General features: G+C 44.5%; 1 protein-coding gene across 6 annotated transcripts in view; it reads left to right on the top strand.

The window, feature by feature from the left end:
* LOC146796124 (uncharacterized) overlaps positions 1-15,899 on the top strand; it is a 213,769-nt gene extending 197,870 nt beyond the window's left edge. For 4 of the 6 annotated variants that reach the window (XM_085628494.1, XM_085628495.1, XM_085628497.1 and 1 more), the window contains exon 4: positions 13,635-15,899. In XM_085628494.1, the coding sequence (XP_085484620.1) occupies positions 13,635-15,142 (1,508 nt within the window). In that variant the 3' untranslated portion in view covers positions 15,143-15,899. Of the gene's footprint in view, positions 1-3,084; positions 3,146-13,634 lie in introns of all 6 variants that reach the window. The other 2 variants (XM_085628500.1, XM_085628498.1) reach the window with 2 other exon arrangements.
* The last annotated feature ends 11,105 nt before the right edge of the window (positions 15,900-27,004 follow it).

The following is a 27,004-nucleotide window of genomic DNA, read 5'->3' on the forward strand; positions in this document are numbered from 1 at the left end:
AGCCATTTCCTAAAGGTGGAGAGGACATATGAAACAAGCGTTGGCATAGCCAATAGGTTTCACTTTTGGGACCTTATAAGTATTTAGTTATGCAGCACGATATCCTTGGTGCAACAACACTAACTGTTGCATGGCTAAACACTTATAAGGTTCCAAAGGCGAGACATATTGGCTATGCCAATGCTTGTTTAACATTGTTTGTGTTTGCCCTGTTATAGATCTGCATTGTCGGTCGACAATACAAATGAACCCACAATAGCAGCAGAGGTGATCTACATGAATGTGCTTCAATGAATAATCCCACACATTAATAAAAATATGTAAAAGGGTGCTGGCCAGCACTAGCTAGACTTTCAAGGTGTCTGCTGTTTTCATACTAGGAACTTATTAATAAATGAGCTGGAGTTTACATTTACTGTAAATTAGGATCCCTTTCTGAACAAACCAAAATTGGCTAATATGTTGGTTGTACAACCATACCAATGGTCTGGTCTCAGGCCTACCTGAAAACAAGTTGAGCAAGGGGAAAAATATCCTTGTTCTCCTTACAGTCCTGAATCAGCAGCAGCACTACCTTAGTAATAACCTTTCATACAAACTCTAATTGAGGTACCAGCCGTTAATAACCCTGTAGAGATTGTCTTCCTTTTTAGGTCTCACCTGCACATAGCTTTGATCTATCTGGTGTCAAAAACCTATTGTGGACATATAGGTAATAGACATCTTTTGCATAGTTTCTCCCCAATTTCTGCCCTTTTTCTTTTGCTGAGTTTAGAGGTCTGTGCACTTCACCCCTGCTAACCAGGAGTAAATAGTCTGTGATCTCCTTTAAATAGGTTGAAATTGGCTTAAACCTAATTGGTGCACAAATACTGCTATTGGCATGGAAAATTAAATGCCTCTTGTGGACTTCAGCACTAATTGTACCAACAACTACAGTGACAGAGAAAATTAAATAAGTCACCTGTAAGTCCACCTTGTCACTCACAAGGTAGGGTGTCCCATGTTTATAAGGGAAACATACACAAATTAAATATAGTCCTGTTCTTCCAGAGGCTAGGCCCCAAAAGATGCTTTTACTGGCAGGGCTATAGCTGAATCCTAGAAAATGCCAAAGTACAGATTATAAATTTTAACCTGTAACTTTTGACAGGAAACGGCCCAAATTCATTGGAGGACTATTTTTAATATTTAGTAAAAATCCAATCTAATGGCAGAATCAGATTTTTAATAAATACTTAGGAAATGTAACTTTAAGAAAGTTACTTGATACCTGCCTGAAACTCCAGTAGGCTAACCAGAATTAGCCTGCTGACAGCTAGTGTGGCAGTGACTATCCTTAATGAAGTGTGAAAACTGTTTGCAGACAGGAACAGTGGCCTGGGTGTAGGGAGATGTTTTTTGTCCCCTAGCAAGAAGACCAGTTGGAGTGGAGCCATGACCTATATTAACTTGTAAAGAGGCTTCTCCTTTCACAAATAAATGTAAAGTGAGGCCTGAAGAAGACAACACTTTGTCCCACCAGCCAGGCTGGCTCCAAACCCAGTTGGAGGGCTACGTAGAAGGGATCTGCTCATTTCCATGGCCATACCTCTATGTGGACACATAGACTCTACTTTAGGGAAGAAGAGTTTCTACATATTTAAATTTAGGAGTAAGATGCATTGTGGGTTTCTTTGCAGTAGGGTCAACAAACTGCTGAAAAAGTGGGAAGGGTTGCCCCTGGGAACCTTTACCTCATTGGTCAGGGAGAAGTCAGGATTTGCCCACTCTAATAGGCTGGTACCAACCATAAATGTGGCACTCAAAGGCACCCTCCTCAGTAGAGGCTGTATCTGCTCTCCGTAACCGGAGAGGGGCCCAGTAGGACTGGACCTGCTTCTTCTTGTACCCAGGACAAAGAAATTGTCTCAAAGAGTGAGTTAGGTGACCTCTTCTGTGGCTACAGGGGCACAACATGCTGCAAGAGGCTGTTTTCCTGAAGTGACCAGTTGAGCAGTAGCAACTGCACATGGGCTGGACCAAGCTGGTGGCCTTTGCTGGAGTGCATCCTGGTCCCTAAGTGCTCTCCCTTAAGTCCTGGGAGCCTTAGAAGTAATTCTTTACTTGCAATTTATCGACAGACAGTCCCTTAGATGCTCTTCTCAATATGCTGAGCACAGCTTCAAAATTTGAATCTAAAATCATACCATTTCAAAAATATGTATTTTATTAGCCCTTTGTGTTACTTCCATCAAACAACTGGTGATTTCGATTTCCTCCACAATCTTTTTCTTGTGAGGTCATTCTGTTGTCTCATAAATTTATTTCATATGGGGATATGAAGTAAGTTTGAGAGACAACACAATAGAATGACCTCACCTTAGCGTCCAAAGAGGTAATTTTGCATAGTATGTAATCCCTGTGCAAAAGGCACATGTGATAGGCCATCTTGACTCCTTCAGGACAGTCAAATATTCTGGGAGCAATTTTAGGAACTCAGACTCTATTACTTCAGATCACTTGGAGTACAGCATCTTCCCTCCTTGTCAGCTGAGAAATTGTGTAGAGTGATATTTCCTTGGTTCTTTCTACTGATTGTACAAGTACAAAATGCGGTACACCATTCCATTATGAGGGCACCTGTCATATAGTCTTTCGTGCATCATCTGAAAACAAAGATGGACTCCACTATGCACAAGCTCAGTTCTCTCATGGGACCTAGTCATTATTCTAGCAAATGTTAGTAGTACTTCCTTGTGAAAGTTTTGAGAGCTATGGTTTCTTAGCATTGGTGATCAGTACTTCACAGGACAGGTTTGTTATCTCTCTTTATGCATATATATATCTATACATATATATCTATATATATATTCACTTAAAAAACCATAGGTTTCACACATGTTATAGTTAGCTGGGCATTTCCCTCATAAAAAACCAATGAAATTCCCCCGTTATAGTTAGTGCAGGCAACTATAACTCACGCGACCGCAATCCGCTGCTGATGACGTCAGATATTACATCACTGTATTTAGACACTTATTTACCCATGTCTTCTTTCCATTCATCTTTAGCTATACATATATTTCCTTTTTTTTTTTTCAGAAAGACACATATGTCATCAGTGATGTAATATCTGACGTCATCAGCAGCGGATTGCGGTCACGTGAGTTATAGTTGCCTGCACTAACTATAACGGGGGAATTTAATTGGTTTTTTATGAGGGAAATGCCCAGCTAACTATAAAATGTGTGAAACCTATGGTTTTTTAAGTGAATTTGCAAGGTTTTTTAAATGCTAATTCCTAACTATAACGTGTGTGAAACCTATGGTTTTTTCAGTGAATTTGTACGGTTTTTTAAATGCTAAGTTATTTATTTATTTATTAATATATTTTTTTAAACAAAACTTTTTCGCGGCGCGTGCACGGTGCTCTTCGCGCAACGTGCGCGCGCGGTGGGCACGCGGTGCGCCCATTTTACGCAGTTCGTGCCGTGCACGCACGGAGCGCTTTGCGCACCGTGCGCGGACGGTGGGCACGGAGCGCTTCGCTCCCAAGGACCAAATACATTTTTGTTTTTTCGAAAAATAGCAGAGTGCGCGCACGCTGCGCGAACTTCACAGTTTTTCTTCCGTTTGGGTGGTGCGCGCAGGGTGCGCGCACTTGGCGATTTTTCGAAAAAAAAAATATTTTTTTTTTTTTGCCCTTGGGGGTCCATCTGGGACCCCCTGACCACGGCTAGGGGGTCAGGAACTGTCCACCCTGCCCCCTTTTCACGTTCTCCACATTTGTTTTTCACCCCCTCAGAGTGCGAGAGACAAAATGGCGGCCGACACTTCCTGGTTTCGACCGATTCGAATGTTTACTAAGATCTAACAACCAATCAGAATTGCGCTCGCGCACGGCAAGGTGCGCGCACCCAGCGCGCACGCTGAGCGCGTACAGATATATATATTGATTTAAATGCTATTTTCTCTGGAGATACTGAGCAGATTTACACCAAACCTGCAAAAGGCACTTCATGGACCTTATGGCTACCTCTCTGCCAAATTTCACGTAATTCTGTTCAGCCGTTCGGGCTGTAGCTGCGACTAAAGTCCCTATGGAAAAATCCATGGGGAAAACGCGTTTTGGGACCCCCCCTTTTTCTCGGCCCCCGCTTGACGAATCTCCCCGAGACTTTCAGGGTCGGAGCGGAGCAGAGCGCCCCATTAGTTTTGAAAATTTCGCGAGGATTCGTCAATCGGCGCCAAAGTTATTCAAAATAGAATTTTGAGATTTCCTATGGAAACTCGGTCCTAACTATAACTATCTACTGGCGACCGCGAGTAGATAATATATATATATTCACAGAAAAAACCATAGGTTTCAGGCACGTTATAGTTAGGAATTAGCATTTAAAAAACCTAAGAAATTCACTGAAAAAACCATAGGTTTCAGGGGTGTTATAGTTAGCTGGACTTTTCACTTGTACAAAACCATTGAAATTCCCCCGTTATAGTTAGTTCAGCTAACTATAACTCGCGCGCCCGCAATGCACTGCTGATGACGTCACATATTACATCACTCATGACATGGTCAGTGACATCACTCATGACATCACTGATGACATCTCAAATGACATCACTGATGACATCATCCAGTGAATGTGTGTTTTTCTGAAAATTAAATATGTTTTATATATGTATATCTAAAGGTCGATGGAAGAATAAATGGGTATATAAGTGTCTAAATGGATGATTTGTTTTTGAAAAATTGATTGTGTAACTGACTGATTAAGTGTATCATAGTGAATACATGGCTTAGTGAGTAATGTTTAAATATGTAAATATCTGTATCAGTCTCTCACTTTGTGTATAAGTGGCTGCATGGGTTGGTGAGTAGCTACATGGGTGTCTATATAGGTTATTAGTTGGTTTTTTGAGTATCAGTCTGAGTGTCTGCATGGATCGGTGGGGGGTATTACGTAGTGCATAGGTGCATGAATGAGTGACTCACTCTTTGTATGTGTTGAAGACAGCATGTGTGCAGGACTGTATGGGTGGATGAGTGTGTGTATGGGTGTGTTAGTGAGTGAATGACTGTATCAATAGTGTCTTTATGAGTAACTACATATGTTTTAAACTAGTATATGTGACTATTGGTGTATATAAGTGAGTATATGGGAGAGTGAGAGATTGAAAGAGTTCCTGTATGAATAAGTATGTGTTTCTATAAGTGATTGTTTAAAAGACTAAGTATGTGTAAGTTTCCGTAGAAGTAAGTGTGGTGGTGTGTGTATAACTGTATATGCAAATAAATGTATGTTTGATTCTTTATTAGCATGAGTGACTATGTGTGTGAGTAACTCTATGGATGAGTGGCATTGTGTAACAGGATGTATAGGTGTATGAGTACATATGATGAGTGAATACATGTATTAGTGACTGTATAGGACTGTTGGTGAATGAGTGGATGTGTATGTGGATCTTAGAATTACTGAAGAGGTTGTTGTAACTGGTATTGGTATGTCCATTGTTTTGAAAAGTTTAGTCTCTATTTTTGAATGTGTGTATCAAAGGTTATATTAGGGTGAGAGGAGGTCTGCCACTCTATCACAAGGATGATGTCATCAGTGATGTCATTTGAGATGTCATCAGTGATGTCATGAGTGATGTCACTGACCATGTCATGAGTGATGTAATATGTGACGTCATCAGCAGTGCATTGCGGGCGCGCGAGTTATAGTTAGCTGAACTAACTATAACGGGGGAATTTCAATGGTTTTGTACAAGTGAAAAGTCCAGCTAACTATAACACCCCTGAAACCTATGGTTTTTTCAGTGAATTTCTGAGGTTTTTTAAATGATAATTCCTAACTATAACGTGCCTGAAACCTATGGTTTTTTCTGTGAATTTCAAAGGTTTTTTAAATGCTAATTTCTAACTATGCCTACAGAGATAGGACATGTGAAGAAAGAAGAAAAAATGCACAGAAAGAAAAAAAAGAAGTGCAGAAAGAAGCAACAGAAGTCCTCAAAGACGAAGAAAAGTGCAGGAAGAAGGATAACGTGCAGAAAGAACAAAAAGAAGAGCAGAAAGAAGCCTTGTTGCAAAATCATCCTGTACCCTCAACTTTTTCAGACGGATACTGGTGGTAACTGAGTCTGACTAACCAGTCCTAGAGGCAGTGCTATGTTAAAAGACACTTAGAATACAGTGAAAACACCTACATACACTAGGGAACATTATGCGTTGTGGTCCCCCTGTGATTAGCATGACCTCCTCTGTAAGCCCCTAGTATATAATAGGGCAGGGGGATTAAAACTACCTCTTAAAACAGGCCACAGGGCGTTTTTGCACACGTTAACTCAGGCCCCGTCCCCTCCCTTCACCACTGTGTAAACACGCCCTGTGTCCGTTTTTAGTTGGGAGATTAAGTTCATTTGAATCCTGAGGGTCCCTAGGGTCCAACTAGCCCACTAGGTACCTCCAGTAAGTGCCACAGAGCTGCGTTGCAGAGAGGTGTAAAAAGTGGCACGGCCTGGACCACCTCTGTGCAATGCAGCTCAGTGGCGCTTACTGGAAGCACTTGGTGGGCTAGTTAGCCCCCAGGGGCCCTCAGTATTGAAGGAAAATTATATCCCCAATTTAAAACGTGCCATAGTGCGTGTTTGCACACGTCACCTCAGGCCCCGTCCCCTCCCTTCACCACTGTGTAAACGCGCCCTGTGGCTGTTCTAAGTTGAGAGATTAAGTCCCCTTGAATCCTAAGGGTCCCTAGGGTCAAACTAGACCACTAGGTACCTCCAGTAAGCGCCACAGAGCTGCGTTGCAGAGAGGTGTAAAAAGGGGCTTGGCCTCAGAACACCTGTCTGCAGCGCAGCTCCCTGGTGCATACTGGAGATGCCTGTTGGGCTAGTTGGCCCTCAGGGACCCTCAGTATTGAAGAGGAATTAATTCCCCAACTTACAACTCGCCAGGGGCGCGTTTGCAGAGTGCTGCAAGGAGGGGGCGTGGCCCCCGGCACGATGCCAGTCTTTTATTTATTTTAATTTTTTAAGAAGGGGGGCTGTGTGGTTCCCCTTCTTATTCTAATTTATTGGCCCTGATGACCCCATCCCCCAGGGCCTGTCTCCTAATTATATTTTTTTGACCCCAATCCCCAGGGCCGGCCACTGTTTTTTATTATTTTAAAAAAATATATATTTATAGACACACCTAGGACATGCTGGACAAACCGTACGTACCTATCACCATGACGATTTGCGTGATATTAATTAAAAGGCGACTATGCATACAATGAATCCACGTGGAATGTATTTACACCACTAGTGCAGCTCTGACATGTCTGATGCCCTACCGTGCCTAATCCCGGTAGACACCCTTGTCGTTTATTTATACAAACATGGGTAGCTATTGACGGGCAGATTTAATACACATGCACACCAAGCCATTCAAAGGGGATTCGACAAAAATTCGACCAAAACTATGCAAGAAACCCCCCTCACGGTTAATAAAACACACATCCACTGCCGGATGTGTAATACTTTTTATTTTACTCTCTGTTAAGGGGACGAACATCACTTGAGAGTCACAGCGCGCTCCTGGCAGAGCCCAATGCTGTGTTACACCCACCATTGCCTGCTGAGTGCCACACACCTCTGTGTTGTATTCCACTAGCTAGTGCATATGCTATGACACTCTCTAGCCCATGTGCACTGTAACACCACCCCGTGAATATGTCATGCCACACTTGTCTTCGCACGGGTTATATTGCCCCATCTAACGTGCCTTCCTCGATGCCTATGTTATAACGCACAGTGCTATGCCATACATATTACAATCTGGGATCCATATCTTTGTCACAGTGCATATGCAACGTTACACTCCCCAGCACATATTTTATATTACAACTTTAGAGACTAGTTAGGTTACACAACACTGCCCTGTGCATATTACACTCCAAGGCGCATATTGCATAGCACGCGCTAGTGCCCGTGCTATCTCGCGCTCTCCAATGAATCTGTCATTGCGCACAATGTATTGCATATTATATTTCACGCCCGGTTCATCTTATATCACACTTTTTGGTGCATAGTTTATACCATACACTACATCTAGTTTTCATTTTCAATCGTGCTCCCAGGACTATGTTCTATATAACACTGTGTTCACCTACCCTTTTCACAGGCATTACATTTTGCGATGGGGGGTGGAGAGTCAGGGGGTGTTTCTGCCAAGTGAGCCCGGAGTCACAGTCACAAACGTCCTCTTCTTCCTGAATAAAAGTGAGATTATGCTGCATACTTGTTCATATTTTAAGTAGTTCGCACAGACACACGTTTTAAAAACAATAAAGTTCCTAATACCCGCCTTCTCTGAACAGTTAGCTTGCTGCCCCATCCCCCTTCTCCCTATCCTCTGTTGTGTGAATCCATGGACTAGCCTCCTCCCTCCTGCCATGCATGGTCTGATGTGCTGCCACTGCCCTCAATTTAGTATGATGTACCAGTCCACTCCTCCTGCCCTCCATTGCCCAATTCTATGCCCCATCATTGACCTCCTGCTTAAACTCTGTGCTTAGCTTGCTGCCCCTATTCTCCTTCCCCCTGCCCTCCGATGTCTTTGTGTATGCCCCTGCTCCATCCTTTTTGCCCACCATGTTCCATGGACCTGCCACTCCTATCTACTCTGAGTATTCTGTTGAGCTGCCACTCCCCTCCCACCTGCCTAGCATTGTCAGATGACTGTAACCTGTCCCTGCCACCTCCACCCTGCCTGTCCACATGCCATGCCCCTATCCTCTTCCTCCTGTCCTACATGGTCCATTGTACTGCCACACCCTTCTGCCCTCCCTGGTCTGTTGTGCTGCAACTGCTCCTCCTGCCTGCCCCGTGCGGTCTGTTGTGAGGCCCCTTCCCCTGAACTTTCTTGTCTGTGCACAGGTCCTGACCCTCCCTTCTATCCTCCATCGTCCTTTGTGCATGCCCCTGCACCCTCCTTCTTGCCCATCGAAGCCATTGTGCTACCACTAACCCTCCCACTTGCCATGCATGGTCTTCTGTGCTGCCATGGCCCCTCCCACCTTCCCTGTGTGGTCAGTTAGCTGCCCCTGAACCCCTCCCACCTTCCCTCCATGGTCTGTGTGTATGCCATCACATTCTCACTGTTGCTCTTCATGCTGTGTCTTGCTTCTAGTGCCCATCCTGCCTGACCTCCATGGCTATCTTGCTGCTCCTGCCCTGCCCCCTTGCCCCCAGCCCTCTGTTTACATGTGCAGACCCCTACTCCCTCCCTCCTGGCTTGTCTGTTCCATTGTAATGCCCCTGATCCATCCCTCCTGCCCTTTATGGTCTGTTATGCTGCAGCTTTCTCTCCTGTCTGTCCATAATGGTCCTGCCTCTTGCCCCTCTGTTCTCTGTTGTCCATGTGCATGGTCCTGTCCCCTCCCTCTTGCTTTCTATGGATTGTTGTGCTGCACTCCCATCCCGCATGCACTGTGTGGTGTATTGTGCTGCTGCAAACCCTGATGCCTGCCCTGCAGGGTCAGTTTGGTGCACCTCTCCATGTCCCTCCTGTCCTCTGTTATCCAAGTCCATGTCCCTACCCCATTTCCTTCCATGATCCAATGTACCATACTTGCGAACATTTTGAACTTGGTAAGAGGGAGATTTTGAAAAAAAACTGGGGTATTGATTTTCCCCTTTGAGTTACATTGAAAAAGAGGAGATTGTAGACAGGAGACAGATAAAATAAAGCCCATTTGAGCTTAAAAACATTGGACGTTTCCTGGCTGAATCGGGTCTGGTGGCATGTATGGTTGTACTACCATTGCCTCTTCCTTCTGCCCACAATGGTCTATTACATTGCCACAGCCTCTCTTGCAAGTCCTGTATTGTTGGTTTGTTGCCCCTGCCCCCCTTTCCACTGCCCTCCATAGTCTGTTGTGCTGCCACGGCCCTTCCTGCCTGCTCAGTGTGGTTAAATTGTTGCCTTTGCACCCTCCTACCTGCCTTCAATTTTCAGAGTCCGTGCCCCTGGCCTCTGCCTCTCAACAGTATCCTAATGAACAACTAGATTGCTAACATTCTATATTTATTACAAAAGTGTGGAACGCCTGACGTCATCTTGATGTAATCAAAACTGTAATACCTAGAGCATTTCCTTTAGAAATTACATATATGAGAGGGTCTTATTGGCATCAAAATTATGAGTTTTCAAATAGCGAGAAAGCACTTTTAAATTATTTGTTACCTTTATGTTTTTTTATCCAGTTGACCACTTGATTAAATGTTGCACTTAGGGGAGAGGATGTGGTGTTACTTCCAGAACTGCAGACTTTGCAACTGGGGAACCAAGTTTCTGCTTCAGCTCGACATTCTGTGATTCTGGTCAAATCACTTAGTCTCCCCATGTCTACAACCAAAATGAATTTGTTCTTGTGTGATGTAACCAATGCTCATGTAAAGCACTCCAATACCTGACAAGTCTGCACTATATAACACTGCAAAAACACAAAATAATAAGTGTTTTGCACACTTCTGTCATTGGGCTATATTTGGGCTACATCTGGGTGATTTTGGGCTACATTTGGGCTCTTTTGTCTCCGGTGGCCATCTTGGGAGATTTATTTGTTATGAAGTTTCCTAATTTCCTCATGTACTGTCTCCTCAGTAGGAAATGCTTTCAGTTTTTTACTTTGATTCCATCATGAAGGTATTCAGATATGTCACACATTTGTCATAAATTCTGAATGTTAGCACTCTAGTTGCTCATTAGATCACTGTAGTAAAACTACTGTTCACCATGGAAGTCTGCTCCTGGTATTAAAAGTGCATGTTTCAGTCTGCATGTCAGAATTTTTTAATGAAATAGAAGAGGATTTGAGAAGTCACTCAAAATGTGCCCTCATTTTCTTTCTTCAGCATTAATCATAATTCTATCCCAAAATGAACCCCCCTCATTGTGTTCCTTTTTAAATTAAATGTTTTAAGTGTTACCAGTTTATTCCAATCAAGATGGCTTCAGGTGTGCCATACTTTTGTCATAATGAAGACAGTAAGCGCTCTAGTTGTTTTTAAGAACACTCTGGGACATTCTGTCATTGGGCTATACTTGGGCTACATCTGGGTGATATTTGGGCTACATTTGGGCTCTTTTGTCTCTGGTGGCCATCTTGGCAGACTTATTTGTTATGAAGTTTCCTAATTTCCTCATTTACTGCAGTCTCCTCAGTAGGAAATACTTTCAGTTTTTTACTTTGATTCCAAAGGCATTCAGATGTGTCACACATTTGCCATAAATTCAGAATGTTAGCACTCTTTTTGCTCATTAGATCACTGTAGTAAAGCTACTGCTCACCAGGGAAAACTGCTGCTGGTATTGAAAGTGCATGTTTCAGTCTGCATGTCAGAATTTTTTTATGAAATAGAAGAGGATTTGAGAAGTCACTCAAAATGTGCCCTAATTTTTCTTTCTGCAGCACTAATCATACTTTTTATGGAAAAATGAACCCCCTCATTTTGTTCCTTTTTAAATGAAATGTTTTAAGAGTTACCACTTTAATCCAAGCAAGATGGCTTCAGGTGTGCCATACGTTTATCATAAGTAGGACTGTTAGCGCTCTAGTTGTTCTTTGGAACACTCTGGGAAGCTGCAGTAGAACACAAAGGAATCAACTGACAGTCTCTGCCCTTGTTGGATGTACATGTTTTACTGAGAATGTCAGACTTCATTCTCACTTGACTGAGAAAGATAATGTGAATTTACAGAAAATAAGCTCTCAGTTTAGCTTATAGATCACCTTCCAAACCTCTGTGGGAAAAGCATGAGAAAATATTTTTCTCTCAATCATGATATCCCAGCAGAAGGCTTTTTCACATGGTGAAATCACCTTAGAACATACCACAATACCTAAAATGTGTATGGTACCATCAACAAATGATTTATAACGTAACTAAAGTCTTAAAACCTTCTATTAACTGCAATGCTTTTTAATGAGGTGCTATCATGTATATTGGTCCCAAGATGGCTGCCAACACTTCTTGGATGAAGTGCTGACAGCCAATCAGATCTCAGGATGAGATGTGTGGTTAGGCTCCGCCCACATATATATATGATTTTACTTTTGATTTTCTCAGGAACTACTGAACAGATTGACACCAGACCTGCAAAAGGCACATCCCTGACCTGAGGACTACCTCTCTGCCAAATTTCAAGTAATTCTGTTCAGCCGTTCGGGCTGTACCTTGGACTAAAGGTCCCTATGGAAAATTGCATGGGGAAAACGCGTTTTGGGACCCCCCTGTTTTCTCAGCCCCCGCTTGACGAATCCCCCCGAGACTTTCAGGGTAGGAGCGGAGCGCCCCACCTATTTTGAAAATTTCGCGAGGATTCGTCAACCGGCGCCAAAGTTATTCCAAATAGATTGTTGCGGATTTCCTATGGAAACACGGTCCTAACTATAACTATCTACTGGCGACCGCCAGTAGATTATATATATATATATATATATATATATATATATATATATATATATGTATGGGTTTGTGTATACATAAAATACTGTGGCAGTCACCACTGTGTAGTTATGGTTAAGCTACACTTTCTATCGAAAATACACTTTTTGATTAATATATATCATTTGGTCCTGTTGGGCGCATTTGCGTGAGATTTGGAAGATCACTTGCTTAGTAAACTAAGGTCTGGCCTGCCAGTTTTCATCCAGATATGTACCAGAGAACAAAAAGATAAAATGGGTCATTCAAAAAAGAAGGGATTTGCCAATTTAGCTTCAAAGGATATTTTGCTTACTCCTACAGAGAAAACTGTTCAAGACAGTGTACATTAAACTTGACATCACAGTAGAACTTTACTCATAAAGATTATTTCTGTTGGTTTGCTGTGAATCTTTTGAGAATATTTGAGGTATTAGCATTTTAAAAAGTTTTTATTAGGTCTTTAAGACTTAAAAGAAAAAACAGACACTCAGGGCAGTGCATAGAAATCTAACATTTGTTTAACGCAAAGGTGGCCAACAAGCATTCAAAAGAAAATCAGCAATTGCATAATCAAGGGATCACAGCTTTGTTTCCAATTAGTTGGATCATGTAATACTAAAATCCACACATTTTGGTGCTACATTTATACACTTTCCCTCAGTGCAAATTAATGGAAGCAGGAACACGTGATAAAAGAGAAACCTACTGATGAGCAGTTGCCAGGCGCTTCTTGTGGAAAGAATACGAGAAGGACCAATACTCCTAAAGGCATTAACATGCTTTTTTGTCAACTTTTCAAACAATCTGAAAGCATCAGTATATCTTGGATGTAACAAAGCTTTATTGTGCCACATTACCTTCGGCTTTAACTGATTACACACATTGAATCATGATAGATCTATGAACATGACATCTCCACCACCATGCACGTGTATATTTTGCCAAATTATATAATGCACATTTTACCGCTCCCTCCTGGAACAAGGTAGCCTTATGTTGTGGATCAGGAGGACATGCTCTGTAAGCAATAAAATATTTGCTGTGTACACTACTTCCCTGAGTATGTTTTTTTTAAAAATATTATACATATTGAGTATTTGTTATCATTGAATCTTTTTCTTATAAAAATGCTTAAAAGTATTTACATACATTTTCTGTTTTACATTTATTAGGTCACGGAGCTCTGAATGGCATGAAGGAGGAAGAAGGGTCTGATTTACAAGAGCTGCACAAGGTGTTATTGGTAGATGCTGATGGAATTTATAGAAGCAGTAGCTCTCCAATACCTTGCAGCTCAGACGGGGCAAGTAAAATCCTTCCACGGAAATCAGTGCAGTGTAAAACCAGTGGCACAATCATTGAGCATGCATCAATGCACGAGCCTTTAAATTGCACTCCGTGTAACAGCAGTGTTGAGGAGGTAAAAAATTCCACACAAACCCTAAGAAACATGAGCGCAGACAGAAAACTCACATTGGAAAGATTTTCCCATAGAGAATGGACATATCTATGTGATAATTGTGGGATAACTTTCACTTCTTTTCAACATACTACGACACTCCCCAATGTCCATCAGCCAGAAGAACTTCCTTCCTGTCCAAATTGTGGGAGCGAATGTTTTCAGAAGCAACTGGCTTTCGCGGACCAGACAGCTGACGTAGTGTGGAGCCCACATACATGTTCAGAATGTGAAATGAGCTTCCAGAATGAGGCTGATCTGCTAAAGCATCACACTCTTCACTTAGATAATCCATGCTGGTGTGCAGTGTGTGAGAAAACCTTTAGAAGTGAACAAGGACTCAAAATACACCGCAATCTTGTTCATACAGGCAAAAAAACATTCATGTGCAATCACTGTGGAAAATGCTTCAAGGAACATTACAGTCTACTGGTGCATCGCAAAATTCACACAAAGAAAAAACGGAAACGAAGAACCCCACTCTTAAAGCTACAGCGTGTTTGCAAGGATTCTTATGTGTGTTCTGTATGCCACCAACGCTTTAGCTGTGCTTCAGCACTTTTAACGCATGAGAGTTTTCACTCTGAGGAAAGGCCATTTACATGTACTGAGTGTGGAGAAAGCTTCTTTCAGAATTCACACCTAGTCATTCACCAGAGAAAGCACCTACAGCATCAGTGTCTGTACTGTGAGGAGGTTATCACCCAGCATGGTTACTGTGGGAGGCACCAAAATCTCCTCGCAGGAAAAAGACCCCAATGTACATTGTGTGGAAAAACCTTCTCCAAGACTTTCAGTCTTAGAAGGCATGAAAGCGAACAGCACAGTGGGGATAAAGCACACACCTGCACAGAGTGTGGGAAAGAATTCAAACATAAATATGCCTTTATTATGCATCAAGGCATCCATCTTGGGGATGGGCCATTTAAATGCACACAGTGTGACACAAACTTCTGTCTGAAGTCTGCTTTCCTAGAGCACATGTTTGGACACACCAGTGAGCATTTGTACACATGTGTTGTTTGTAAAAAAAGCTTCAACAATCTGACTAAGCTTTATGAGCACCAGAGATTGCACACTGGGGAAAAGCCATACACATGTAACTTATGCCACAAAACATTCAGGCGGAAAGGTTATGTCTCAATACACCTGAGGAGGAAGCACACTGGTCAAGGTTCATGGTCACAGGATAGGGAAACCATTGTAGGTCCAAGTCTGTGAATCATACTTGGGTGGTTGGTGGGGTTGGGGCAAACCGTGAAAAGTTGTGAGGCTTATGTAATCAGTGTAATGGTATCCTCCTTCTCTGTGACACAAGTACAGGTTTGACCTGAGCAATTGAGAATCAGAAGAAAATGGTGGGTGAAATGCTTGAATTAAACTTAGTCACTGGTAATCGCTCTGAGCCCCATGCCTTTCTACTGTTTTGTAACTTTTTTGTGCCATTGCAGAGATGGACCAACCATATGCAAGCAAAGTTTGTCCCCCATCCAGTAGGACAGTTCAGCCTAGATTACGCCTCTGAATGGAAACACGAGCAACACCAGATCTGTTTTGCCTTGCTGGGCCGTGTTGGTGAGAGCAGCTTGAATTTTGGAACACAGCGAGCTCTGGACTCAGCTCTGTATATCCTAGTTCTGCTAATGGAGACTCATTTAGACAGCTCACATTTTGAGTTGGTGTTGATCAGCAGGCACACATTTCTGGGGTCAATTTGATAAAACCAGGTGAACGTTATGACCACCTTAGCTCAGGATCATGTTGGGAGTGTTGGTGTCACCAAAGAGAGCATGATGCTTGTCACTGATAGTTTACAGGGCTCAGGAGAATTATTGGGATTTGCAACTTTGTCAATCAGCAGAGGTTGGTCACGTCTCATAGCACACACTGGCCATGCAAAGAGATGGAAGGATGGTGTTTCATGGGCTATGCTGTCCCTTTCAATGTATTGTAATTCCAGTACACCTAAAGCAGATTTACACTTGGAGAAGTGAAGATAAATACTATTCAACTCAGGTGCTAGAGTTATTTGAACCTTTCAAAGAAAACGCATGAAACAATGTCAAAAATACCTAGTAGCTCTTAAGACCCTAAGAATTCATAAAATTCATAGTAAATTGTTTGTCTAAATGCATCACTTACTAATGTTATTTTTTTCCAAATACCCATGTATATCCAGATGGGTTTCTTGGTGTTTATAGTTGATAATTCCTAATTTGCTATAGTGCTAAATTGAGAAGTATCTTCTTTTATTTTCTGAATTGGGACATATACAAGACCGTGTCTCATAATGAGTGATTTGAGGTCAAAAGCGTCACCAATGGGGTATGTAGCAATTTTCGATGCAAGTAGCAGGAAGTGTGTATTTTTTAATGATGTGGAAGCAAAGGTCAGGCTCTGCTTCGTAAAACATATAATAGGAAGTCTCAACGCAGTCTGTTAAATTCCGATATGTCTGGCATGCAAATTCGGAGTTTTGTGATCATTACCGCATAAACAGTTTTCCCCTGGTGATATTTACTATGAAAAATATCTGCCAATACCAATGGTAAATGCACTGTAAGTACAATACCTTTTAGAGTTTGTTATGCCCTATTTCCAGGGAGAAGTTGAAATTGGAAGTATTTGCTGCATCTAGTAAATACTTCACGCCACAGTATCTTTATTTTCCAGGTAAAGTAAGTACGCCAACTTATTCTGGCCCATCCTTTAAAACAGGGCCCAAGAAGAAAAACCCTGAATATGGATGAAAGATTGAGCACTCCAAATTTTGTGAGGACTGCTGCAGCAGGAGAGGTTTGACCTTATAAGTTCTTAACAAGCCATTGTAAGAAACCTGATCAGTATCAGTGAAGTTATCTAGTTATAATCCCTTTGGAAATAAAACAAATTGCAATATTGTTACAGATGGCAGCGCTAATTGTTTAAATGGGAAATACACCAACCCCCAATTCGAGCATATGAACAGTCAAAACCCATCAGGCCAGTGGTGGCTGGTGGAATTTTAAAGTGGTGAGGCATAAGAGCAATCAAGCAATTCTATTTAGCAAGCAAGCCTGACGTTTATAAATAGGGTTCGGTGGGGCGGGGGGGGGGGGCGGTCCCCTGTTAAAAGGGGGGGGGGGCGGTCCCCTGTTAAAATGTTTGAAAATCTGTGTATTTTGGTGCCATTTTCAGCACTATGTCGGTTATAAATGGACCAAAATACCGTTCTTATAGGCCAATCCAATAAACTTTATTCGATCTAATTAATGAACATTGATCATAAAAGTGTAAGATATAAAAAAGAATAAACATTCTTTTAAAAATTAGTAAAAATTGACGATTTTAAAGGACCCATAAATACCCCTTCGCAATGAGCTTCGATTTATACATTGCACTGAAATTCACAATTTAATCTTGGTGCTGTATGCTATAAATGCATTAATCAGTCATGAGAAGATTTTTACAGCCAGCTAACAGTTAATTAATAAAATAGAAAAAAATTATATTAAAAGTAATATGACTACATTATAAAATAACATCGCTTATACATATAATTTGCCATGGCAAATCCCAAGCACATGAATGTTTTCCACATTGCCATTAAAAACTCAGGTGAATAAATGGCTAAGAATTTACACATTTCTCCCTTATAAAAAATGTCTCCTGCGAAAACAAACCCACAAACAAAATGCTACGGAGACGCAGACATAAGGATCATGGAACTTCTTCAAGAATAGCAAGGCAACACAACATTGTTTAAAATGTTACTGCCTTAAAAGTGGTACAAGATATCTAAATCTCTGTTTTTTATAAAAGTTACAGGAGAAAAAATGGTGGAGATCACATTGCACTGAAAACTTGTCGCATGGACATGGTGTCAGCTCACTTAGGGAGTACTTTTTTGCTGGGAAACCCAGCATCAGAGGGATTAAATTAGTATGAAATCTTGAAAGGACAAACCTGTGCTGTAAGTTTCTTACACCCCCCAAATATGAATATTCACCTTCCGTTAAGGGAGGGATCTGATGATAAAATTTCACAACTGTTTTTGCACTATGGATTTCTTCCCTTGCATTAGCTGCCTTAGCTAGAAATAATGCCTTAAGTTTCTTTTTAGGGAAATTGGTGCAAGAACTTGGGTTTATATACACTTCAGGTATGCCTAGCGACTCCAACGTGGATTTAATATATTGTAACTTAGCAATTTGATGTGCCTTGTCTAATGACAAACAATTTTTTATTATGGCCTGGTTAAGATCCACTGTATTTTTTTTCCAAATTGAATGCCACAGCATTATCGGGGCAAGTCTCACTATGTCCGTTATATAGAGTAAACCCAGTTCCAGGTCACAGACATAATTAGAAAACGAGACAGGGAGAGAGGCGATCCTCTTCAAAAAACCATCCTCTATCTTCTGGAGGGAATCTATTGTTACCATTCCCCACAACCCTGCCCCATAGTTTGTGGCCGAATTTTTTTTGCGTTATAAATCTTTTTTATCGTCGCTATAGGCTTGGTTCTAAGTTTCTCAATAAAACTAAAAATTGCAACCAAAGTCCTTTCCATTATTAGTGCCCTATAACCCACCATGTGCAACCAAGTTTGTTTACTATCAAATAAGACTCCCAAATAGGAGAAGGTCTCCAGTACTGCCAATTTCCTAGTCCCGATATAAAAAGATGGAATCCTATTGGGAGGGAGTGCGCCTGACACCATGACAAAAAATTTGGACTAATTTACCTTTAGGTCCAAGGATGACATATAACCCACATCGGTACAAAAGTGGGTGGTGATGGATGGAGCATCAGAGCCAATCAAACACTCACACCCAGTCAACCGATCTGGGTTTGATCCATCACCGTTCTTTAGCCCACTCTGCCACCCCAGTTCAGACATGGCCATATGCAAATCAGTCTGACCCTGTGCCTCATGGGAACAGTCCAGCCCGAACTGCCAAGCCATGCCTTCCCTGGACCGGAAACAAGCTTCCTAGGACCGGTTTCTGGCATTTCAGCCGTCGTCAGCCAGGCTTGCTTGAATCCAGTGGCAAAGTGAGCAAGGGACTCACGTCTGAGCATACCCTGCCAACTTATAGCGAACAAAGCGGTACAAAAGGGGGTGGTGATGGAAGGCATGGCTTGGCAGTTCGGGCTGGACTGTTCCCATGAGGAACAGATCTGTTGACTGGGTGTGAGTGTTTGATTGGTTCTGATGCTCCGTCCATCACCACCCCCTTTTGTACCGATATAACCCACATCGGCATTCTTTAGGCGTTGGAGCGCCACTCCTGTCCTGGCAAATAGGACTACATCGTCCGCATAGGCCAGGATGGGTAGTGGTGCTGGGGGGAAAGATGGAGTATCTATCGTGGATCCTGTTAAGGCGACTTCCACTCTGTTCGTGTATAGCGAAAACAGAAATGGAACGAGGACACAGCCTTGTCTGAGTCCTCTCAAGATTTTAAAGGGTCTCGTACATTCTCCATCCTTTTCATAACGGACAAACGCTGTTGCCTGTGAGTACATTTCGCGAATTAAATTGATCAGCTGAGTATTAATGCATATCTCCAACATTATAGACCATATCTTCACATGGCTTACGCAGTTCTTATAGGCATTTATAAAGAAAACCACATTAAATATGTCAAAGAACTTCTGGGTTTCCAAGCAGGTCTGACCTCTGAAGGGGGTGACTACTTTTGGCTATACCCTTTCCAATCTAAAACACATAATATAGGATCATAAACGTTCACAAAGAAACACACTTGCAGTTTTGTTCCTACCTGTGACTGTAGTGCATGATGATCACTCCTTTTCTGCTCCAGCCACTGGTGTAACGAAAATTAAGGGGGCCTCCCTGCAAGGTACGTGGAGGGTCCCCCTCTGGACTCAATCAGCAGCTCTCCGGCCAGAATGCAGTGCTGAGGGGGCCTCCTGGAGCTTGGGGCCCCCCGCACCATGGGGGCTGCGGGGGCCTGTGTTACGCCCCTGGCTCAAGCTATTCAATGTAGACGGTATAGTAATCCTCATGACATATTAAATGGTACGTGGGGCACTATCTGCCAGCCGGGTCTGGAATTATTTTTGTTTATGACCATACACTGACCAAAAAAAATGTTTTATACTCAGGACAACAGCAAGTTGGACAAGAAGCAGGTGATTATATATTTCCATGCAGCACTTAAATGTGATCATGACAAGTGCTACGTAAAGAAGGGGGACAAGCTGGACACTCTCCACAGTGCACTTACAGCCAGTCCACTCGCTGCTTAAATGCAGCTCCTCATGCAGTGCGCTGTGTGGTCATGGCTCAGGAGTGCTATAGTTTGAATAAATAATGCATTCTAGTGTTGTGATGTGGACACCAGCACTAGTCTGGCCCCTGATGCGTGATACTTGACAGGACTGCAAAGTTGGAAAGTGCACATGCATCAACATTCCGAAAGTGTATTTCCTTAACATGCAGAAGCTTTGACCTTATCACATTATAGCACTACACTGAGAAGCATGTATTAGTAGTGATAGTGTTTAAACATGAGCTTAGAATCATTCTGCCCCTGGCAACAGTGCCATTAGTGCCCTAAGAGGCAAGACAATTGTCATGTGAACTTAGTATGTTGGCTAGATTCCTATAGCTAGAGCAACATTACCATAAACCACACTGTTTTTGTACAACTTGCATTCTGAATGTGAAAGATGCTTAAATACTGAAGGAAAAGGAAGATCAGTAAAATTAAATATTTACAGATTTAACTTACCTTGCCATTGAGAGGCTCTGTCACAGTTAGTCCTGCAAGTTGGTGAGCTGAGGCCAGGGCTGGTGTGCTTCCTGGTGCTGCAGAGAGAGGTGTCCTGTAATGATTCCCAGCCACAGCTCACCGAGGAGCTGAAAGTGAAAGCTCTACACTGAGCAGAAGCCTGCACAGAGTGTTCTGTTTACAGCATGCCGCATGTGCCTCGACATCATAGGGTCATGAGTGAGTCTCGTCGGTCTGTGACGTCACTTATTAGTTAAAACGCATTATCTTTTTCAAAATGCAGCATTGCTACAATAATCATAGAGCAATACAATGTGCTGTCAATATTGTAGTAAGTTGCTTAGGCTTTAAAAAAAAAAATAATAAACCCGCCCTTTCCCACCTTTTCACAGAGATGGGTGTGTCCATTATTCTTGATGACCCCACCCCATCCAGTGACGACTTGGTAAAGGGAGAGCCATCTTTGCAGTTTAAGAAATAAGCAGCCTCGGGTGGTACAGCACTTATACTGTAACCGCCAGGGGTGCTTTAAATGGCTCTCCTCATTTATGGGAGGTCTCCAAGGACCTCCAAATATTGAATTTCAGGGTGTCTTACATGAGTGTAATGTTAACTCGTGTCATAGAACGTAGAGCGCAGTCTTTTCTCGCTGTCCATCAGCCTCCTGACATCGCGGCCAATCAGGGAACATCGGCGGCCGTGACGTCAGCGGGCAGAGAAGAGCGCGGAGATCGTAGCGGGCGGTTGACTTTCTCGCCTGCTCCTCGTGGGCCTTTATATTTGTATATCGCAAATAAAGTTATTCTATACAGCATCTAGCCTTTGCCCCCCTCATTGCTGCCACTACAAATGGCGACGAGGGTTAAAAATTAAATGCTGGCCCACGAGTGAATTCCGACGACCGGTTTCTACGCGTGACCGCTGCTTGTGAGCGGCGCGTGTGAGTCCCCGCTACTGAATCAGCGGGGGTTTCTGCACGGACGTCGTCCTATCTCCACGAGTGCCTGCGGTAGAGACGCCGATCTTCACCGGATGCTTCCCGGCGCCGCTCCTTGCTGTCTTCAGTGTCCGGCGGTGTGATTTCTTTCTGCCTGACCACGTGCTATCTCCTGCTGTGCTGCTGATGGTGTGCTGCTGTCTCCTGCGTCGCCCCTCTGATCCTGTTGACGCACGGAGCCTGGTTTGAACCATCTCCAGGCCCAGGTACTTCCTGCAACGCCGCTGTCTCCCCTGTGGGCGTGGGACTTTGACTGTTGCCTTCCTCGGCGTGGGGTGGTCCAGTTCTTCGCTGCTGGGGTTGCTCCACTGCCCAGCCCGTGGCACGACCAGGGTGCAGCTGAGTCTGGTTTCGTGGTCCTGGTGCTCCTGCTGTGTGGTGCTTGTCCCTCCTGAGATGGCGCAGCATTGCAATATCTGCGTGCCTCCTCTCTTCCTCGATTCCCCTGGCAAGCCGTGCATGAAGTGGAAAGGCTGGTTGCGCGCTTTCGAGAACTATATTGTTTCCATTGACGGCAAGGGGTATGATGCCGAGCGCAAAAAGGCGCTCTTATTCGGATTGCTGGGGAAGGCTGGTCAAGAGGTCTTCGACAGTTTACCTGAGTATGTGAACCCCCCTGGGGTTCTCGGTTCCCTGAATGAGTACCAGGAGGCAGTTAAGCGGCTTGAGCTGCAGTTTTCTGAGGAGAGTAACATCATGGTGGGGCGCCACAAGTTTGCGTTGCGGAAGCAGGAGGAGGGTGAGACTATCGAAGAGTACATTGCATGTTTACGCGTCTTGGCCCAAGACTGTGAATTCGCGGATATGACTGATACCTACATCAGGGACCAGGTGGTGTTCTACTGCCATTCTAAGAAGGTGCAGGAACGGTTACTGGCATGTAGGAACCCCTCGCTTAAGGACGTGGTGGCCATTGCAAAGGCCATCGAGAGATCTTTGGTGTCCACAAGGGAGCTTGCGAGCACTAGCCATGCCTCGAATGTGTTCTACGTGCAGGACAAACATAAGACTGCTTCTAAGCCTCCGGACAGGGCAGCGAGTGATAGAGGGGGAAGCAGGAGACCGCTCGCTTGCTTCAGATGTGGGGCAATGGATCACTTGGCGGACAGCAAGGCTTGTCCTGCTCTAAACAAAAAATGCACCAAATGCAAGAAATTGGGTCATTACGCTGCTGTGTGTAAAACCAGGAAGCCTGGGGGCAGTGTGAGACTGAGCTCTGTGAGCGATAGTGATTTTGAAACGAATGCGGACATTGTGCTGTCCATTGATGCGGTGGATGGCAGAGTGAAGGGGCCCATAGGCTCCGTCATGATTGGTGCCGTGGAGCTGCCGTTTACGGCCGATTCTGGTTCCCCTATTACTTTGATTTCCGACACGACATTTGATGTGAAGTGGCATGATGTGCGGTTGCATGAGACGGATGTTAATCCGAAGGCCTTTGGGGAACAGGACATAGTGATGAAAGGCTATTTCTGTGATACTCTCACCTTTAAAGGGCGGACTATTGAAACTAACATTTATGTGGCTGAGAAAGGGAGGAGCCTTGTGGGGTGGAAGGATCTAGCGAAATTGGGGTGATGCTGGTCCCTGGGGCTGCTGATCCCATAGTCCTGCGTGCTGACTGGGTCAACTATATTCAGCCAGGCGGCGTTCATGGTGGTTTGGCTGAGGTCATTGACAAATTCGGCGCTGTTTTCAAGAATGAAGTAGGTTGTGTGAGAGGGTTCGTGCACGACATACAGCTGAAGGAGGGTGCGATGCCGATAAAACACAAGGTTAGAACAGTTCCTCTCTCCCTCAGGGGGGAGCTGAAGGCTGTCCTAGATAGACTGAAACAGGAAGGGGTGATAGAGGAAGCAGGTGCATCTGAATGGGTGTCCGCCATTGTAGTGTCCAAAAAGAAGAAGACAGGGGACATCCGGCTGTGTGTGGATCTGCGGTCCCTGAATAAGAATATCCTGGTAAATTGTCATCCGCTACCTAACATTCAGGAGATTTTGTCGTCTACATCGGGGTCAAGGTATTTCACTCTGATCGATTTGAAATCAGCATACCACCAGGTGTGTCTCACTGAAGATTCAAAAAAACTGACCACTTTCATCACCCCGTTCGGAGCGTACAGGTACGTACGTCTAACGTTCGGCCTTGCATCGGCGTCGGGGTCTGTCAGAAGCTGATGGACCTGCTTTTCTGCGACATGGAGGGAGTCAAGGCGTTCCAGGACGATATCTTGGTCCACACGAAGGATGAACCAGGGCACCTGGAGTTGCTGGACAAGGTTTTGGAGATCTTGCGTGAGAAGGGGATGGCGGTCTCCAAAGACAAGTGCAAGTTCATGGAGTGCAAGATCGAATACTTGGGGCACGTTCTGACCCCGGATGGCATAGCGCCCAAGGATGATCTGGTGAAGGCCATCCGAGAAGCCCCGTGTCCCGGTGACAAGGACGCCTTACGGTCGTTCCTGGGCCTCAGCGAGTACTATTCGAAGTTCCTGCAGGTGTACGCGACCACGGTGGAACCTCTGAGGAAACTGCTGCGAAAGAACGAGAAGTACGTCTGGTCAACAGAACAGGATGCAGCCTTCGAGTCCATTAAGCGTACCATTGCTGTGGCCCCAGTGTTGCAACCGTACGACAAGAACCTCCGGAATGTGATCACGGTCGACGCCAGCGCTAAAGGCATCGGCGCTGTGTTCTGCCAATTCCAAGGGAAGAAGGAGAATACCATTGCGTTCATATCACGGTCTTTGAGCGACGCCGAGAAACACTACAGCACCATCGAGCGCGAGACGCTGGCTTGCGTCTGGGCCGTGGAAAAACTGAAGAATTATCTGTGGGGCAAGGTATTCAAAATTGTCACGGACCACAAACCTCTGATATACATGATGGATGGAGAAGGCCGCGGTAATGGGAAGGCCAGCTCGCGGCTATTGCGCTTACTGTCCAAGCTGCAAGAATATCACTTTACCATCAGACACATCAAAGGCGGCCTCAACAGCAGGGCGGATTGCCTGTCGCGCATACCAGTGAGCGGGGATGAGGACTGTTCCTTGGATGATACGGAATGCGTTGTGGCGATGGTGGACGCAACGGTCATTTGCGAAGGATCCATTACTGAAGAAGAATGGCTGGCTACTCAGGAAAAGGACACGATCATTCGCAGAGTGATAGATCACATGACGTCTCACTGGCCTCCTGTCCGGAATTTGCACGGAGCGCTTAGGTGCTTCCAGCAGATAAGTGCTGAACTTACCTTTGAAAACGGATTCTTGAAGAGGCATGAGTTGTTCGTGCCCCCGGAGGGCCTGCGGAGCAAGTTGATCAAGATTGCCCACAAGGGTCATCCTGGCAGCACCGCTACCAAGAATCTACTGAAACAGTACTATTGGTGGCCAGGGATGAGCAGCGACGTCTGCAACTTCATAGACCAGTGCGAGCAGTGCTTGAGAGCTGACAAGCATTGGAAGACCGGCAAGGGGGAACTGCAGATGGTGGACATACCGGTTGGCCCCTGGAGCAAGATTGCTATGGATTTCGCGGGTCCGTTTGCCTTGCTACCGGACGACTGCAGATATCTCATAGTACTCACCGATTACTACTCCAAATGGATACATTACAAGTTTGTTCGAGATGTTACCACGGAACGGGTGATCAAGATGCTACAGAAAGTCTTTGCGTTGGAGGGGCAGCCGAAGATCATGGTTTCTGACAATGGCACTCAGCTGGTGTCCAGGCAGATGACGGATTTCCTGGCCAAGTTGGGGATCAAGCAGGAAAAGACTCCACTGTACAGCCCGAAGAGTAATGGACAGGTGGAAAGGATGAACAGGTTCCTCAAAGAGGGTGTCCAGCTGGCTATTGCATCTAACATGGACGTGAAGGCATTCATAGCGGATAAGGTGCACACCTATCATAATACCCCAAATGAAGTCACAGGGCACACGCCAATCTATTTGATGAGAGGGAGGAGGTGTACGAGTGAGCTTACTCCTAAATATAACAAATGGTATGACATGAGGGGGGGAACTGAGGTCATACAGGATGAGATGTTAAGAGTCAGGGAGCAAATTGTGGCCAAACAAGAGAGCAACAAGCGGTACACTGATGTGGTGAACAGAGCCAAGGCAAAAGAAATAGTGCAGGGAGATTGGGTGCTTGTAAAGAAGCCACACAAGGTGATGAAAGGGGAATCAGTGTTTCCAACCCCTGTACGTGTGCAAGAAGCGACAAAAGGGGCAGTATGTCTGGAAGGTGGAGGATGGCGTAGCAAGGACGACATAGTCAAGCTCAAAGCTGGTCAGGAAGATATTAACCTGAATGGTGGTCATGCGCGTGTGGCCAGGGGCGATGACAGTGTGCTTAAGTGGCAGGAGAATGAGGTCGCTTACAGAAGTATGTGCGACGACGAAGGTGGGGCAAACACCTCTGTCCATGGATGGACCGGCAGTTGCAGTGGGGCTAGGAGTGAAAGTATGTTGTATGATACGGATGATGCCGATGGGCGGAGTGGGGTGAGCCCCAAACATGAGCGGGCTAACAGCCAGAATGCCCGAGACTCCAGCCAATGCGGTACCGGCACCGGCTTGGTGGGACGCCCTCATTATGTTACCCCAAGTAGGCCGGCAAGACTTATCAGCGCGCCCAAGAGATTCGACGATTTTGTTATGAGATGAAAATGTGTTATTTTTTGTATTGTTGAGGGGGGAGATGTCGTACATGAGTGTAATGTTAACTCGTGTCATAGAACGTAGAGCGCAGTCTTTTCTCGCTGTCCATCAGCCTCCTGACGTCGCGGCCAATCAGGGAACATCGGCGGCCGTAACGTCAGCGGGCAGAGAAGAGCGCGGAGATCGTAGCGGGCGGTTGGCTTTCTCGCCTGCTCCTCGTGGGCCTTTATATTTGTATATCGCAAATAACGTTATTCTATACAGCATCTTGCCTTTGCCCCCCTCATTGCTGCCACTACACAGGGCAGGCGCTATGTCATCCTGTAAATTCCAGAGGAGCAATATAGCAATTATGTGACGCGTGCACTAGCACCTGTCGCAAGAAACCTGCCTGCCCTGTCTGATGCCCGTGTCAGAGTCAACCATCAGGCAAGCAGCAGTCAGATCGAGGTAAGCAGCAGTGCAGGAGTCAGATCGAGGCAAGCAGCAGTCAGATCGAGGTGAGCAGCAGTGCAGGAGTCAGATCGAGGCAAGCAGCAGTCAGATCGAGGTAAGAAGCAGTGCAGGAGTAAGATCGAGGCAAGCAGCAGTCAGATCGAGGTAAGCAGCAGTGCAGGAGTCAGATCGAGGCAAGCAGCAGTCAGATCGAGGTAAGAAGCAGTGCAGGAGTAAGATCG

The sequence above is a fragment of the Triturus cristatus genome, chromosome 10, assembly GCF_964204655.1.
Source record: "Triturus cristatus chromosome 10, aTriCri1.1, whole genome shotgun sequence".
NCBI classification, from domain to species: Eukaryota; Metazoa; Chordata; class Amphibia; order Caudata; family Salamandridae; genus Triturus; species Triturus cristatus.